Raw genomic sequence first — 17244 nt, forward strand, 5'->3', positions numbered from 1 at the left:
TTGGACTCAATGAGATCATAGTAGGATATGGTGTTGTGTTGGTCCTCTTTCCCCCCTCTCTCCCTGCCCAGTACCTGTGTGTCACAACCACACCTTTCGGAGCACCACACTCGGGGCGTTGCGCTTGATAAATCACAATGTTCCCAAGAGTCAGGCACCAGGAGGAGACAAGCATTAATTATCCAGACGTCTCCAGACTTCCGTTCCCCTCTGCTGCGGAGGCTCCCTCTCTCTCCCTCTCTCTCCCTCTCTCTCTCCCTCTCTCTCCCTCTCTCTCCCTCTCTCTCTCCCTCTCTCTCTCTCTCTCTCCCTCCCTCTCTCTCCCTCTCTCGCCACCCCAATCTGAGCACTCCTACAGTACAGGGAAATCTTCTGCTCAAGTGAGGAGGATGATCAATATTCCAGTTAAGCAGATGCTGAGAGAGTGGGAACATTGAGTCTTCGTCTTCGTATTGTAAACGGTTGAATCTAAGCCGAGAGTAAAGAAATTAGTAGTGCTATGGTTCTCTGCACCTGTGCTGTTTTGTTCCACTGTTGTGAGCGCAGTACTCAATTACGTTTCCAATAGAGGTTTAGATGAATAACCTTTGGTTGCAAATAGCAAGTATAGAAGGGGGGAGAGCAATTAAATGATTCAGAAATTACCATTTAAAATGTAACTAATGTAATGTGCCTTTGTCTTCCTACAGTAGATGGCACCCATTCCTCCGGCAATGTGATCGCTGGCATGCCTTTGGATGCTCTCTTCTTGGATACGTACAATTAACTGATACTGTTGCAATATGCTATATTTAATCATGCCAGAAGCCAGGTATACTATGTCAGAAAGGACTAGGGCGTAGGTTTAGAGTTAGCTCCTGCACACATCCTGTTAAGTGGGAAGCAATTGATAGGGAAATACACCTTAACTACAGAGAGGACACTTAGCTGAGCCCAGCGATAAGACACATTGACAACTCGTAAGACCCTCTTAATCCAGTCGCTAAAGCTGCTAAAGTCGGTTAAAGCTAGCAACATTACCTGTGCAAATCCCTCTCTGAAGAGAGAACCAGGCTGTACTCTGATGCACTTTGGGTAGACATCTCAGTGGCTCGATAAAGGGGTTGGGGGGGCCAAGGGTTCAGTTATTGAGTCAGCTGCAATGAAAAATTACTGTCTCGCACAGGAGACTCAGGACGCACTGGCACACGGCCATAATATCTCTCTTTCCCCATCTCCCCCTCTCTCTCTCTCTCTCTTGCCCTGGCACTGAGACTGACAACGGGAGAGGCAGTCGGGGATGGTGCATTATTGCAGCTGTCATGGCTGAGCTTGTCCTACCAGCTGACGCAAGCCCATTCCATTATCAGACACAATCTCCCACTTGAACTGCTCATTGCATGGAGGAGAAATGCCCTCATTCAAAAGCAACATCTCAATAACGACAACGGCTTGGCTAGTAAGTGCTGTTTGGGAACACAGTGATCCTGCTGAAGTCGAATTAACACCCCTGAGGTGGTATTCACAAGACAGGACACACACGCACACACAAAGTAATACACATGCATGCTGCACACACACACACACACACACACAAACACACACAACTATGTACCTTATCAATGACATACATAGGTCTTCCGGTGTGAGGATTCAGAATCTCCACCTCCATGTATCCCAACTTGTTGTATCCCCGTTTGTTGTGCAGTCTCTGGGGGCTATCGCCGTTTACCACAACCTGTGAGATTCCATGGAAGGTCCTGGCTGCATCCCGTTGTATTGGCATCTTTTTGGACCAGGAACTGTCTCCCTTATATCGACTAAAAGAGACTATTTACACCCCTAGCTGTCTTGCTCGGTTCTAATTTGTGCGCTTCTCAGTATAAACACTGCCTGGTTCTGGGAAAGAAAAGCAATTCTCTTAAATAGCATCATCGGCCCGAACTGATTCTGTGGGGACATGAGGTGACATGCCACATTAAGTGGCATAATCTTAGACGCCGAGACAGAGAACAATGTCTATCTAATCATATGGCTATATTTATACCCAATCTGATTTGTCCTGTCTGGTTTGTCTTTTCCACGCCTTAGTGTTCACTGTCGTACTACAAAAGAGAGAGTGTTACACTTCTTATCTTGTCTCACTGCTGATGGCTCGGAGTGTAGTAGGCAGTGAGGGTTATCTCTCACATGCTCTTCCCAAATGGTGGGGGTCTGTGAGGGGTCCCTGATTTCCTAATACCAGCTACTGTATGTTGTTGTGGTAGTAGGGGATGAATGACTCGATGACTCGGACTCTGTGATGTCCACTAAAGAAAAGTGAGGTCATGATATCGACATAGCATCCATACTCAGCCACTGAGGGCAATAATTATGAATCAGGGAGCCCAGTCAAGCTTGAGAGATGACTGTGCGTTTATAGTAGTTTGTGTCTAGTGTCTCTGTCAAGTGGTCTCTGACAGGGGTAATTATTCAGGTACTATGAAGACCTTTACTTTTTTACCGGTTAAGTCATACTGTCCTATGTTGAGTTGTTTTGGAATCCAATGTTGGCTTCAAACTTTTTGGGTTTTAGTTGACTTGACTGTAATGTAGTTGAATCATTTTTTTCAATTATAGTTTATTTGGCAGGGACAGTGTGCATCAAAGAATGCACCAGAATTAGCCATGAAGGCTAGTTTTCATCCGTAGACCCTGAACAGCTTAAAAAGGAGAGACAGGCGTTGGACATTGCATTACATTGCAATTAGGGATGGACGGTTTCCAATTATTGAAACCGAAAAACCGTCAGAGAGTAAAACCGCGGTTTTCCGGTTAACCGAAAAATACAGTAAAAAAAAAAAAAAAAAAAAAAAATTATGTAAAAAAAAAAAAAAAAAAAAAGAGCGCCAATTTCAAATAATTGAGCCCTACTGCTACAATACACTCATGTCGAACACCATTAAAACACCGTAAGCACAGTCGCAACACATTTAGGCTACTTAGTTTCACAAATATAAGTGGAAAGGCAGACTTTTGTAAGCTACACCATACATGAAAACACATGAACACTTAACACACCAGCTCCGCTGATCCAGGGTGCACGCCTGCACGGAAGATCATCTCTTGGAACAGCGTCTTCATTGAATGAACTGTTGAACTTTCTCAATATCTTGGTTCTTAGACAAAGTTTCAGCTGCTGCTCAATGTATTTAAATATTTGAATACTGCTCAATAATCACTGAAATATTAGACTTAGAATTATGCAGTGAACATACTTAAAGCTTTTCATAAAAACCACATGCCGCGAGACTGACTCGTCCTGAACTGTCGTAAGTCAATCAACAAAGAATGCCCCATCAAAATAAAAGTGCCCATGGTAGAGCTGTCAAAATAGAGCTTTCAAAATAAATGTACTAATACAGATAGAGATAAATACAGAACTACCTTTGCGTCACTAAGTGACCGCGTATCTTCTGAGACATGCGTTCTGTCATCACTTTCAGTAGCGCCTTCACACACAGTGGCGCTGTGCACAAACACTCTTGATCCGTATAGCTCTTGTTTTATTATATTGTGGTTTAGTAAATACTGCACTTGGAGTTACATTCAATGCATGATTTGTGCTATAGAACATAAATAAAGTTTGATTGATTGATTGATATCAAATCAAATCACATTTTATTTCTATAGCGCATTTCTCACAAAAGTGACCCAATGCGCTTTACAGAGAGCAGCGAAAATGATCTTATTAAATGTAAGCGAGTAATTGTAAAAAAAACTTTCCTATCTACCAATAACTGAACTATCTTTCCCATAGAGTGATTCGTTACCCTTAAATATAATCCCAATTAGATATTAATCCTCAGTTATTCTTCACAACTGACCAAACCTCTCACTCATTGCGCGGCAGATTCAGACTGTATCATTGTTATTTTCACACACGACAAACATGTGACATGTTCCAGTTTTATTCTTATTCTATTTTATTCTTCAAAAAAAAAAAAACGGTTTCAGACGGTTTTGATAAAAAACCGTTTCTATTTTTATAAACCCCGGTTTTCGGTTTAACCGAAAAACCGTCCATCCCTAATTGCAATACACAATGGTTAGCACATCAGCAAAAAAAGTAAACAATATACAGTTAATAAAAGGCATCAGCTTAAAACACATCATCATAGAAACAATAAAGACATCAGCACAACAGAGAGATAAAAAACGATCCATTGCTAGTGGAATTAGTGACTGCATCGCTAGTGAGCCATGATTTCAAGTGGTTGTAAAATGATCTGTAGGTGGTGCACTTTCTTATGTTTTCAGGTAGTTTATTCCAATCATGAGATGCTTGGATTGAGAAAGCAGTCTGGCTGAATGTGCTCGTTCTGAATGGGATGGAGCAGTCTCCTCTCGCAGTAGCTCTGGTGGTACGAGTTGACTGTGGCAGTGGTTTTCAGGAGACGGTTTGACAAAGTATATCATGTACAGTATTATACCTGTGTACCAGTATTATACCCCAAATCTCTGCACATTTCTGTACTCGCCATGTAAAGAGTATGTTCATATTACACACTTTTTGTCAACAATGTTTCAGCTTAGGGTGTCTATGGCCTTACTTGCAGAAAAGACAAGATATAGCTCTACAGCTCTCATAATATAACTCATTATTTTATAGATGCAGGAGTGGGCTTTAGGTGGCTCTGGACATTCATCAAAATGAGTAGAGTAGCAATGCCTTAAATGTCGTCAATTCAAATGTATTCTCTTTTCTTTTTTGTATTTTAGTGCATCCAGCCTCCAAGAGCAGAGCTTTCATTGGGTACAACTGAAGTATAGTACAGATAAACATTTTACTCCCTCTTTACTATGGTGCGGAGGGATAGATAGGCTACTTGTAATTAGTTGCTCTTACTGTCCACCCACTGACAACCAGAGTTTGGCATCAAGATGTATCATGTTACAAAATGCAAAATAGCAAGACCAATGTATCAAAATAAATCAATAAACTAACTTTGATTGAAATATATTTTGTATTTTCAAAATACAGAAAATATGTTTGCAAGGCAAGCAGCCTTCAGGAAGACACACATAGCCCGTGTTACTCACATCTTTCAATTACTCACACACAGTATTTTCTTTCTTTTTTATATCAAGTTCACAAGGAAATTTTACCAGAAATGTTCAACAACTGTGGTGCAGTAGGGCTATGTTGTCAGCACAATCTTGGAAATAACCGAATTTAGTAAGATTCATCCTCAAAAAAATAGCTGGATTCCAACCAAGGACTTCTTGTATGGATGCCACAGACATAAACCATTATACCAAGATGACATCCTTGTGGTAGAAGGGCTGCTATATGGGCTTAGAAATCACAGGCTGGGCTACCTCATCACAAGAGTATGATTCCAAATCCCCTCTGCTACCTCCACATCCTTTTGAACTCCTCCACACGGAGAGATCCCTATGTTAACCTGTGGAGTTTGAACTGTGGACCACTTCCTCTCACTAAATCAGACTCTTCTGGTAGTTTCTGAAATTAAGTAAACTGTTATACCAAGAGGACGTCCTCATGATAACAAGGGTTACAAGGCACAGGCATGGCTAGTATATTATAATGAGAGTGTGATTCCAAAAAGGTTCTGCTTCATTAAAACATTTCAGCCTGAATAACTGGCCAACTCTGATCTCTATTTAGAACATACAAAGACCTTGTTACAAAACACTTATTTATTTGTTTTAATACTTTATTTTTTGTTCATTACAAAATACTTTAAACAAAATAATTGAAATATGATTTAATGTAACAGAAATACTGCCCATCCCTGCTGGCGACACACTATTGACGGTTGTTTATTCTTCTAACTGTATGAATTCCAAATGTATTGGCCTCCTCCTCTGTTGCTGGCTCAACTACAGCCTTAACGAGGTGATATTCAGACGCATGGGAGCAGATGTTGCAAAGAAAACACAGCGTGACGTGATTGTGATCGATGCTCGCTGCCCCACCAAATTCGCAGCATAATGTGGCGGATAGCATCAGGATAACAACCAGCATTAGACCCGAGACAGCTGTCGCCATGGCACCCGGGCAACATGGCCACTGTATTCCCTGCTCCTTATTTAAGATAGAGGCAGGGAAAGCCAATTAGAATGATTTACGGCCTACTAGTACCCCGACCACCTTGAAGCCTGGTCCCAGCCATACAAAACAAAATGCAAGTCTACCTTGGGGAGTAAAAGGTGAGCCTACTGAAGACAGTGTATAGTCTTGTGAGTCATGTGTGTTTGCAAGCTGGCCTAGAGACTTGTACGTGGTCGTACTCTTTTTAATAGAGTATAACAAACTGAACTTTATCTGTGTTGTAGGATATGAAGCGAGGATTGTGCAGGTTTCATTGTCTGCAGGGACATATTTCACTTGAAAACATGGTTTGCAATGGTGTCATGTGGATGTGAAGTTGAAGATTGTTCACACTATTCATATCATGGAGTGCAGTTTACAGTTTTCTACGTCAAAATATATAAAATAATTGGCTGTTGTTATTATTTATTATTATAAAGAAATGTGTTATAGTTATTGGACTGTAGATATTCTTCTCTCTTGGCCCTCTCGTTTTTAGTCTTTTTCCAAGCACCAGGGGAGCCCCCCCTCCTAATTTGTGTTGTATGGTACCTGTACTGTATTAATGACAATAAAGACCATTCATTCATTCATTCAATTTGTTGTCTAGGTATTGTACACGCCACCAGCTACCAGTACCAGTAGTGTTTTAAGTGTTGTCCTTTCTGTCCAGCAGATGGCGGTAACGCAACTTTGGTTTCCATCGGAGACAAAAGAAGAAGAAGAAGAAGATGTCGCCAAGTGGATAATAATACAAACAAGTTTGCGACAGTGTCGTTGCAGAAGGAGAAAACAAACAATCGGTTTGTGTTAGCGACTTCATCATTAGCTCAAAAAATGCTTACCAAGAAATCAACCAGCAGGGAAAAGAAGAGTAGGAAACGTTCGCAATCAGAAGAACAGCATGTCGACAGGAAACGCAGAGGGACAGAATCCAGCGTGGAGGTGAGACACATTGAACACAATGCATGATCATGCATACAAAATAATATACATACATCTATCTAGCATCTAACTATCTGGCTGATCATACAGCCTGCTGTGTTTACCACTTCGGCACCAGGGGGTATTCCATCAACATCGCTAAAAGAAAATCCAGGTTTTAGTCTGACAAGAGTTATCAAAAATAAGCCAGGATTTTCCTTTAGCGACGTTGATGGAATATCCCCCCTGAGCGGTGCCTGTGCCTAGTGATAGTAAGAGTTATTTTCTTTTGTTGTGTTTCACCTTCAGAGGAATTAGTATATTATATCATCTCACAAAACATAATGGAATGTAAAAACTTTGACGCTCAATATCTCTGAACTGCCCTAAACGGAGATAGAACCTTATCATTCTAAACGGAGATAGAACCGTATCATTCTAAACGGAGATAGAACCTTATCATTCTAAACGGAGATAGAACCTTATCATTCTAAACGGATATAGAACCTTATCATTCTAAACGGATATAGAACCTTATCATTCTAAACGGATATAGAACCCTCTAAGCTCACGAACAACAAGCCCTCGTCATATTGATGTAGTACGTAGCCCCTCCCACATTGACATAAGCCACTCCCCCTAACTGTCTAAAGCTTCGTGCACACCGCGAACCGTGACCCACCGTTCTGACGCAACCTGGTGGGATGGGCTTGACGCATGTCGCATGCGATGCAGACGCAACATGTGTGCACAGCGGGGGAAGTTTTAACAATGGAGGAGCAATTGATTCTTGCCGTCTCTGGCCAACCAAAAGTTTGATACAGCTACATGCTGATACAGCTACATGTTGATACATATGTAAGGTGAATAGTGAGTTAACATGTTTATTAGTTGTATCCCTTCCTTGTTGTAAAACCTGTTGTTGTTGAACATGTCTGTGACTGAGATAGACTAGATACTACGGAGGATGTTATCATAGTGTCTGTGATGCTAACGGCGCCATCTTTGCTAGCCTGTGGAGACGCTATGATAGCATTAGCTCCACACGGATTTAACATGAACAGTAGTAGACTACACTTGTAGTAGTAGTAGTAGTAGTTGTATAAGGTGAATAGTGACTGGTTATTCAGTACCCAGTCTGGAGACTAGATAGAAAATGAGCTCCTACGTGGGTAACATCATCTCTTATAAGCCCAGGATACATGATAGCCTTTAGCTAGGCTAGCGAAGTTTCCCACAGAAGTGGGGGAAAAAACGTCAGATTAGATATATAAACTGGTTATTTTGATAAACCGGATACATTTTGCGAATATATATGGTTACTTTCTCGCCTGAAAACATATAAAAACTTCATAAAATGACATTAACACTTGTAGAGCCAAATTAAAGATTTTCGCCAATGGCGGATTTTACATCTAAAGGCGAAAGCGCTGGTCAAGAAACTACTTCCGGTTGTTTTGACGGACCCAACGCAACGCAAAAGCTGAAATATTTTGACTGATTACCGCACCCTGACGGACAAGAAACGCAATGCAGAGCAACGCAACGGATCAACGCAACTGCCCCATTGAGATGAATGACTTCCGTGCAACGCAATGACCTGGTGTGCACGAAGCTTAAGCCCCTCTCACATTGACGTAAGCCACCCCCCCTCATCATATTGATATATTATATCTCCTTGATCACAGGACTCAAAGGATGATCAGCCGCCAGAGGAGCTGCATCCGCCTGCCAGTGATGTTGAGGAGGGAGGCCTGGACCTGAGCGTGCCCTTCAAACCCATCAGCGCCTACGTCACAGACAGGCAGGAGATGCTGGAGCAGTGCTTCCATGTGCTGGGGGAAAGCAAACTGCAGAAAATGCTGCCTGATGAACTCAAGGTGATTTATCAGTCCTGGTCATTTTTGCACATGAAAACAATGTTTTGCTCCTCAAAGTATCCCCTCAGCAAAAGAGTGAAATGACAAGGTGATGAAGCCTGAATGTTGATTTAAGCTGATGTGTTGAGTTAACTGTCATTTATTTCCTTTGTTTTTTGTCCAATAGAGCTGTAGTTTGGATGACATTAAAAAGTTGTGTTTAGAGCAAGTTGAGCAGCTCTCTAAAAACAACCTCCTAAAGATACTTGAGGGTAAGTCCCAAGGATGTTGAGTATCTAAACGTTCCGTATTGTTGCTAACACTGCTATCGGTTCTTGCGGCTTATATTGCATGCATCTATTTACGTGTTTGTTTGGGGGGGGTTCGAAGGAGAAGACCTTACTGCTTCATCAGGAGAGGAAGAAGGAAAAACTGTTGCCACTGACAGCCAGTGAGTACAATCCAACACTGTTGAAATGTGTATCAAGTTGAAGTAGAGAGTGACTCATCAACATGTATTTCCCCCTTTCTAGGCAGGACAATAATGTGGATTCCACATCGTCAGTCAAAGAGAGCGTGGAAATGGAGGACTTGAAGCAAGGTACATTTAATATCGACCAAAACGTTCACATCATGCATGGAAAGAGAAACCTCCACCAAGTGATACGTATGGCTAATTAGAAACACTTTTACCTAAAGCGGGGACAATGACTGAACTGAAATGACTGTTATTTGATGTTTGATGACACAGGTTTGCAGGTATACTGTTGGCTATTGTTGTAGTGATAGCGGGACATGTCCCCAAATGTCTTTTGTCATTCTTTTTTGCTGAAGGTGACGGCTCTGGTGAGGAGAGTGACGTTCTTAGCATCAATGCAGACACATACGATAGTGACATTGAGGGACACAAAGACGAGCGGCCGGTAAAGACAGAGAAAGGGACCGAGACGGCGGACACCATTACCGGAGCGACACCTGACCCCGACGTCACCCCGGCACCAGCCATTGAGAACCCTGTGACCGTGAGTCAAGCAGAACCCAAGAAAGAGCTGCAAAAGGATATCGATAAAAGTGTCAGCGAGATCTTAGCATCAACCCCCAGCCAAGAAGAGGTTAATGAACTGACGGAGCCAGCTATAGCCACTGCTCCAGAAACGGCGTTGTTGGTTACGAGGTTACCCGCCCAGAGTGCACCCGTCCCTGGCCCAGCCCCGAAGGCCAGTCAGCCCTCAGTCCAGCAGCTAGAGCTCCTAGAGCTGGAAATGAGAGCCAGGGCTATTAAAGCTCTAATGAAGGCTAATGATGTGAAGAAGCAGGCCTAAAGGATAGAAAGGTCTTAAAGACTTTGTGATTTGTTCAACACACTTTCAGGTGAAGAGTTGTTTTTTGTTTTGTTTGTGCATTCTTTTCTTTATGCCTGTATTGTATTTCTCTCTGTTAAGCATTCCATTCCAAATGTCGGTTTGAAGTTGAAAGGAGACTACAGTAGCAAATGATTATATTAATTTACATTTTGAGTAGTCAAAGTATGTTTCATGAGTCATATTTTGCTTTATAAAAATGAAAACTTCCTTTCTCGCTATGTGTGTTTTTTATATGCAAGGGAAGTGGAGTGGTATTTTATTGAGAAATGGAGGGATTGCATACAACATACAACTAAAGAGTTAACTTTTGACATTGATAATAATGGAGTTATGTGAGTTTTAGTGTCAAATAATTTCAATGGTATTTCTGTCCTTGAAACCTTCAGACCTTTTGCCTTGTTGATAGTGCACTCTGCATTTCCCCCTCTGCTCACTAGATGGCACTGTCACTCCATCATTTAAAGATGCTGCACTCAGAAGCAGGAGCATTATAGTGATAGTAAGAGGTTTTTTCTTTTGTTGTGTTTCACCTTCAGAGGAATTCGTATATTATATCATACTTTGTGCCCACTAAAGTACACAATTTACTTCCACAGCAATGGGTGGCACAATTGCACTAGCTAATTTGATAGATTTGTTAGCATGATCCGAAATCAGGATGTTGTTTTGTATTTATCAGTGATAAAATCAGTGATCGACTATTCCTTATGATGTAGTGGCTAGTGAACTAAGTGTCCATTTTGTATATGGATGCAGATGTCTAGCTTAATACAAAAGACTGTCTAGTATCAAGACATGCTATGCACAAGAAGACACACAGAAGTGAATTAAGGGTACACTCAACCTTCTCAACTAGGGCAAAGGGCTCTCCTGAGTTGTAAAACTTTGTCAGCAACCCATATAAAGACAAAAAGAAAAACACAATGGGAAAAGAAAAACACAATTTAGGTAATTGGCCATTGCTCTACACCCATAAATCAAGTAAAGTACCCCAACGTTTGAGCCATTAGAATAGCTTTTGAATTAATTCCTATTGCTTTCTCCTCTTTGGTGGGAACTCGAATAAATAGCATGCTCTCACCTTACATTTCTGCGTTTCGCCATAATTTAGTCTGAAGCCGCTTTGTTCTGGTAAACTGTAAGGTTGGGGCATATGCAATTACATGCAGATTCAGAGCAAAACATCCCTCCCCTTGGGAGCCAATGAAATGTTGGATAAGCGCCGAAGTGCCTCTTGGGTATTTGCATTTAAAAGAGCCAATTTTTTTGGTAAATGCAGATATAATTATGCTATTTTCCACACTCACGGGTGTCTCTTGTTCTTCATTGCTGATTTCAAGGGGAAAACGTCCACTTTAGGAATAGTATAAAGAGAGTGAAGTGTTCATAGTGATCTGTGATTGACGACTATTTCTCAGTGTCGTTTCGTCGCATTAGTTTGTGAATTGGGATTTGGGATGAGCTGATCAACTGCTCTGATGAGCAATGTAGAGAAGTTAGTAGGCTGAATGAAGAGGATAGTATAGGAGGGGGTTCAGTAAGCCATGCTTGGGTGATGATATACCAACCTTTCCTGAAATCTGAGGACATGTTAAGCTCCAATTTACTGTAGTTTGGTGGGCTACCCACGTTTGATAGATGATTGGTCATAAACGCATACAAACCAATGGAGAGCTTTCCATATTGAACTGTTAACATGTCCATATACTGTACATAAGCCCAGTTTAATCAGCCTCTGCCCCAACACAACTGAAGGGACCAGCGGGATGATATTAGCTCCACCTTGCAGTTTAGGTGGGTTTTAATCCATATTACGTGCACCTAAATCTCTTCCCACGCCAACAAAAATCTAACCAGACTAAAAATGTCTGACCCAGTCATAACCAATATCAATAACAAGGGGCTGTGAGTTTTCTCTGGTCAGGAGCAACTTGGAGCCAGTATGTTAGTTTGCATTTCAGATACACATCTCAGATCTCCAATTATTTCCCATACTTCTAAAAACACCCATAAAGTCTAACCCATGACTTGTGCTTTTTAACTAAGAAACACAATGGTTGAGTGGTACAGGGGTCACATATTTCATCCTATGTATCGACATCGGGCTGCCTTATGTCAGTAACTGTTGATGCTTCTTCTCCTGCTCCATAATGGAACTAGACAAAATGTCACATCGATCTCTCAGTCTGGCAACAAAGATGGCTGTCTGTCCAATGTGATCAATTAATCAAAAGCTTCTGAGGCAGGGGAACAATATAAAATGTTACTCAAGTTTCTCAACAGAGCAACAAAATAGATTCAGCCCATTCTAACCGGATTTACTTTATTTCTGAGCTTGCAGAGATGTTTTTGCTGATGTCAAAGCTGAGGAGACATACCGGTAATCAGTTGTTTATATCTCGCCAGGAACATTAAATGTTTGAATAACAAGATGCTGCTACATAAATGCACACTGTTGTTTCTACAGCCTTGTCATTTTTCTTCTAGTCCACTACTCTGCGGAATCACCTCTTTTCTCTTTTCACACATTCAATTAAATTGAACTTATGCTGACAAGCAATGAAAAAACGTACCACCTCTGAGTGACTAAAGTAATTGATTTCCCTAAGCAATGAATCATCGTGCACATGTCATCCTCATCATGTACGACTGCATGTATTCTATCAAAGTGAAGGAGAAATGTTTAATGCCAGATGTCCTGAAGTATTAGTTTAATTAAATGGCCATTCCTTCGAGTGTTAATTGCTGTTGTATCACTAGTAATCATGATTACTATCTTCACAGATATTCAGTTATGAACCGTCGAATAATTTATCTCTGAATAGAGAAGAAATACATTATAATGGCTAATTTGGCATGTCAAAGATATGAAACTTGTGCCTGTGTTGGGAAAACACGATATATACTGTAGTAAGGTTGTTATTTATGTAGGAGTAGAGGAGCAGGGCTAATACTATACACAGTGCACTGACAACACAGTATAGTGTGATTGATTTGGAGGTGTAAAAAACCAGGGTAACACTTTATGAACCCCCCCATACACACACACCCACATAATAATTTTATTGGAGCCAAGGTTGGCTTTGAGTTTAGGGGGGCTAGCCAGTTCAAGATAGCTTGCTGGTTCAATCCCTGGATGTGAGCCAGTGATTGGAGGATTGTTGAAATGACATCTAACTGGCCAGCTACTTCTCTGTTCTTACACTGCTCTGCGTAAGTATAGTGACAGTGAAGCTTGTTTCCTTTCTTTTGGCTTCAAACATTTGTATACAAATTGCTATGAAGTTAAAGTTAGAGATTTACAGCGTTTATTCGATATTTGTCACATATAAATGTTCGTTATTTTGTGTACTTTGTTTCACCATTCAGAAAGGGAAACAATTGTTATGCATAGTCCTGCTACTTCAGGTTATAACAGTTTGGAACATCATTCAAAGCAAATAAAGTGACTGGTGAGCTCAGAAATCAGAAATCGACAATAGGCCAAGGAAGACTTCTACAGTGGATGACAGAAGATCAGCCCCAACCACACCAGACAGGCCAACACCCTGCCAACATTTAAACAGGCCCTCAAAACCCACCTCTTCAAGCTCGCCTTCACCAGTTAACCCAGTTAACCATCCCCCTCCCCCTCCCCTTCCCATGTGTCCCCAGCACTACCTTAATTAGGCCCCTATACTTTCTTTTATTTCTTTTTTGTTTCTTTTTATTATCACTACTCAATCTTTTCAGTTTGTAAAGCGACTTTGAGTGTCTAGAAAAGCACTATATAAGTCTAATGTATTATTATTAAGCTCCCACAAAAACTCCCACAGATCAGGAAACTGTCCAGGAGGTAGAATTCTGATGTGTACCGAAACACCTCGTCAGCCCAAGTACCAGGTCATTGGATCCACATCATATCAGCAGGACAGTGACCCAAAACATACTGCCAACATACAACTAGAAGTTTTTTTTACGGACAAACAAGTGGAAGGTTGTTGACTGGCCAAGTCAATCTCCAGAATTAAATCCTATTGCGTTTAATTAGCTGAAGAGCAGACTGAAGGCAAAACATCCTCAGCATGTCAGTGGGTCGCAGACTTCAGGCAGTTATTGCTAGCGAAGGATTTCTAACCAATACTAAACATCAGTGTTTCATTTGGATATTTATTAAACATGTCCCATTACCCTTAATTAGGGGGATTATGCATAAACATTTCTGAATGGTAAAACCAATATGTACACATCAAATAATGAGATAATAATAATAATAATACTTTAACCGTATAGTAATTGTTTGAATGAAGCCAAAGAAAAAATGCTTCACTGTGCCATTACTTATGCAGGACATTGTACATCAGAATAAAAAAACACTGAATAAAAACGTAATAAATGGCTAGTCATACCCCAACATTTCCCAATTAGCCACTTATCAAACACTTATAACGTCACAAATGAGTGCCTTATAAGTGTTCCCTATACTGAAATGTTACCAAAACAACTTTTACTAGATGCACTCACAGATGCAGCCAGACAACAGACTAGTCTTGGCCAAAACATTGTCATTGACTTCTACAATAGCTACACATCTCAAGTATGCAGTAGCCTATACCCGAATTCAAATAGCCTTGATTTTGAAATTTGATGTGCCGCTCCACCATAACATCAGCATTTTTTGTGAAATTCCACCATCTTTTGACATCTGACTTTCAGATTCCTTCTGTGCTCCGCATGAGTTTTTCCCAACTCGAGGGCCTGCATTTAAATGCCGCATTAATGCCATCAAACGACCATTGATATTCTGGCGAGTCACCCGGCGAGCCAATAAAGCAAAATGCTCCTGACAGATATGGAGAGACATCACCCAGGATGGATGACCTCGCACAATCAAACCAGCATAATCGAATAAAATATCGCAATATTACATCAAAGCAAACTCCCCTCCCTGACAGGCCCTGCTACAAGACCTTCAAGTGCAGTCCACAGAGATTTGGTGGCTTTCTCAGGGAGACAACTCTTTGCCATTAGTGTTGCTTTTTTTCTTTTGCAAACTTTTATACTGATGGCTGGTATTTATTTTGACATGTTTGTGACTTAAATGTAAGTCGTTCTTAGCGATAGATAGATAGTGTATCTACCATCTACTGTAGGGCTCTGTGTTTGTACAGTTTTGATAGAGGATGTATGACTTGAATGGTTTTGTGGTCCAGCTAATGTCCTTGAATAGTCTATTGATGAAAATAATATTTGGGTATTATTGTAAAAACTGGTTGACATACGTCTCGTACTGTATATTCCAGTTGGCCTGATCTTGATGCTAAAACACATTTTGTCTTGACTGATGATTGGCTGCTGAGGCTTTTGAACTACTTAGTTTGAGGGTAGGGAAAACATGACACACTTGTTTGTAATGATTACCTCTGATGCACACAGACACAAATCCTTTCACAGACACACGGCATGTGTTTATCTTTAAACGTATATAACCCCAAAAAATAATGGCATAATACAAAACTGCAAAAGTCAACTGTCATTGTGAGACATTTCACGCATTAAGCCCAAAATGACTAAAATATGGCATTGATCCTAAAGAGCTTAGCAAGTTCCCCAGAGCTACATGTGTGAAAGGACATCATAACAGCTCCAATGACAGTTGTTTTTGAAGCAACCACCCTATCCGGGAAGTTAAACTTAAACAGCTGTTTGATTCTGGTCCCAGCTTTCGCCCCAGCTGTCTTCAGAACAGTTGTTAGGACCACATTGTCCTAAAATGAATCACATCACAGCATTACACTGTAGCCTGGATCCAGCACGACGTTACAATGCTGTGTGAATCCTTCCTTGGTTTGCATTAGGGGTTTGCACATCGAGCTGTCAACTCCCTGTGGGGTTTTCATTTCTTTATTTTTATTTGTTAGAAGAAACACACAAGGACCGAGGGGAGTAAATTACTTTTGTCAAAGTTGTGGTAAACCTGCCAAACTGTTTCTCCCGCCAGCTTGCAAAGCAATTGCATTATATAAGTAATTGTCAAAAGAATTGTCAAAAGAAGTGTATGACGTCCAGTGATGTTCTGTCAGTCTTTTCCTCTGGGGGGTTCGGTTTCCTTTCCTTAGCTTAATGGCCTTGTCTTTCCTTATGACATATTGACACTTCTCGCGTGTACAGCCAGGGCCACAATATATGCAGGCTAGATAAAAAAGTTCATTTGTTGTTTATTTTTAATAGAAAAAATAATCTTTGTATTGTTTATACTGTATGTTATACTAGTTATATTATATATTGTTTTATATATAGTACTAGTATAATAGTTATACTTTTGTTTTGTTTGTTAACTTTCTGACAGAATATGAAAAACTCTTTGAATTGTGGAATTGAATTCAGTAGGCTTATTCGTTTTATATCCCTTTTTTATATTTGTATATTACTGATTAGAATTCCAGCCACGGTTTGACCTTCACCTTGACTTTGGTCATGCACATCCAGGTAATGGTGTAGAAGTTACAGGTCAATGTACAATGTTTTGGAGGATAGACCGCTTGATTGCTCAATACACCCGATAGACATTTGGAGTGCTTGTCTGTCTATTGATCTTCATACAATACAAACATGATATGAGTCACCCAAACAGCAAACTGATGCCACGAGGAAGCTTTTTTCTCCCTCAGCGATCCCAGCCCCAGTCCTCCTCTTTCATCAAGACATATGAATAGAGTGTTATTCCAGCCCAACATGTTGACAGCCAATTACCAACCACTGTCTGCAACAATTTCACTTCCCAAAGTGATTGCTTGTCCCATCCTCTGATTGTGAAGGGTCTAGCAGAGACATTTCCCGTTGGCTTTAATGTCATTTTGAAGAGAAAACAATCAGACTCTATGACTTTTAAAAGCTGAATCACTCTTGAATCAAAGGCTTTGTCGCTCTTGGCTTTATTGGTTACAGTAAAATAAAAGTTACATTTTTCAAAAGAGAGAGCATGCAACAGGTTTTTATTGATATTACGGGTATACCTAGGTGAGACTTTCCTGCGGTAGTT

At 40.7% G+C, this 17244-nt stretch overlaps 2 protein-coding genes across 3 annotated transcripts in view; one reads left to right on the top strand and one right to left on the bottom strand.

Annotated features, from left to right (window-relative positions):
* Window positions 1-1765, bottom strand: part of LOC308172384 (trans-2,3-enoyl-CoA reductase-like) — a gene marked incomplete at both ends in the record, with an annotated part of 32705 nt that extends 30940 nt beyond the window's left edge. The window contains one exon of the mRNA XM_080547296.1: window positions 1595-1765. Coding sequence (XP_080403422.1) covers window positions 1595-1765 — 171 coding nt within the window. The remainder of the gene's footprint in view (window positions 1-1594) is intronic.
* A 5104-nt stretch (window positions 1766-6869) lies between these two features.
* On the top strand, window positions 6870-10404 carry caap1 (caspase activity and apoptosis inhibitor 1). 2 transcript variants are annotated; one of them, XM_080547477.1, is made up of 6 exons: window positions 6870-7021; window positions 8689-8880; window positions 9047-9131; window positions 9250-9310; window positions 9393-9460; window positions 9694-10404. In XM_080547477.1, exons 1-6 carry the CDS (start codon window positions 6914-6916, stop codon window positions 10179-10181), a joined length of 1002 nt encoding a protein of 333 aa, XP_080403603.1. In that variant the 5' UTR covers window positions 6870-6913; the 3' UTR covers window positions 10182-10404. The 2 variants fall into 2 exon arrangements, with proteins under 2 accessions (XP_080403603.1, XP_080403604.1); XM_080547478.1 differs by lacking the exon at window positions 6870-7021 and adding an exon at window positions 8529-8603.
* Window positions 10405-17244: the final 6840 nt, after the last annotated feature.

The sequence above is a fragment of the Nansenia antarctica genome (assembly GCF_963989245.1).
Source record: "Nansenia antarctica genome assembly, chromosome: 17".
Taxonomy (NCBI): Eukaryota; Metazoa; Chordata; class Actinopteri; order Argentiniformes; family Microstomatidae; genus Nansenia; species Nansenia antarctica.

Bases quoted from the DNA above. Each gene is read 5' to 3' on its own strand.
- caap1 (XM_080547477.1), top strand. From the start codon at position 6,914: ATGCTTACCAAGAAATCAACCAGCAGGGAAAAGAAGAGTAGGAAACGT. The intron at 8,881-9,046 runs GTGATTTATCAG...TTTGTCCAATAG, and splicing joins TGCTGCCTGATGAACTCAAG to AGCTGTAGTTTGGATGACAT. The intron at 9,461-9,693 runs GTACATTTAATA...TTTTTGCTGAAG, and splicing joins AATGGAGGACTTGAAGCAAG to GTGACGGCTCTGGTGAGGAG.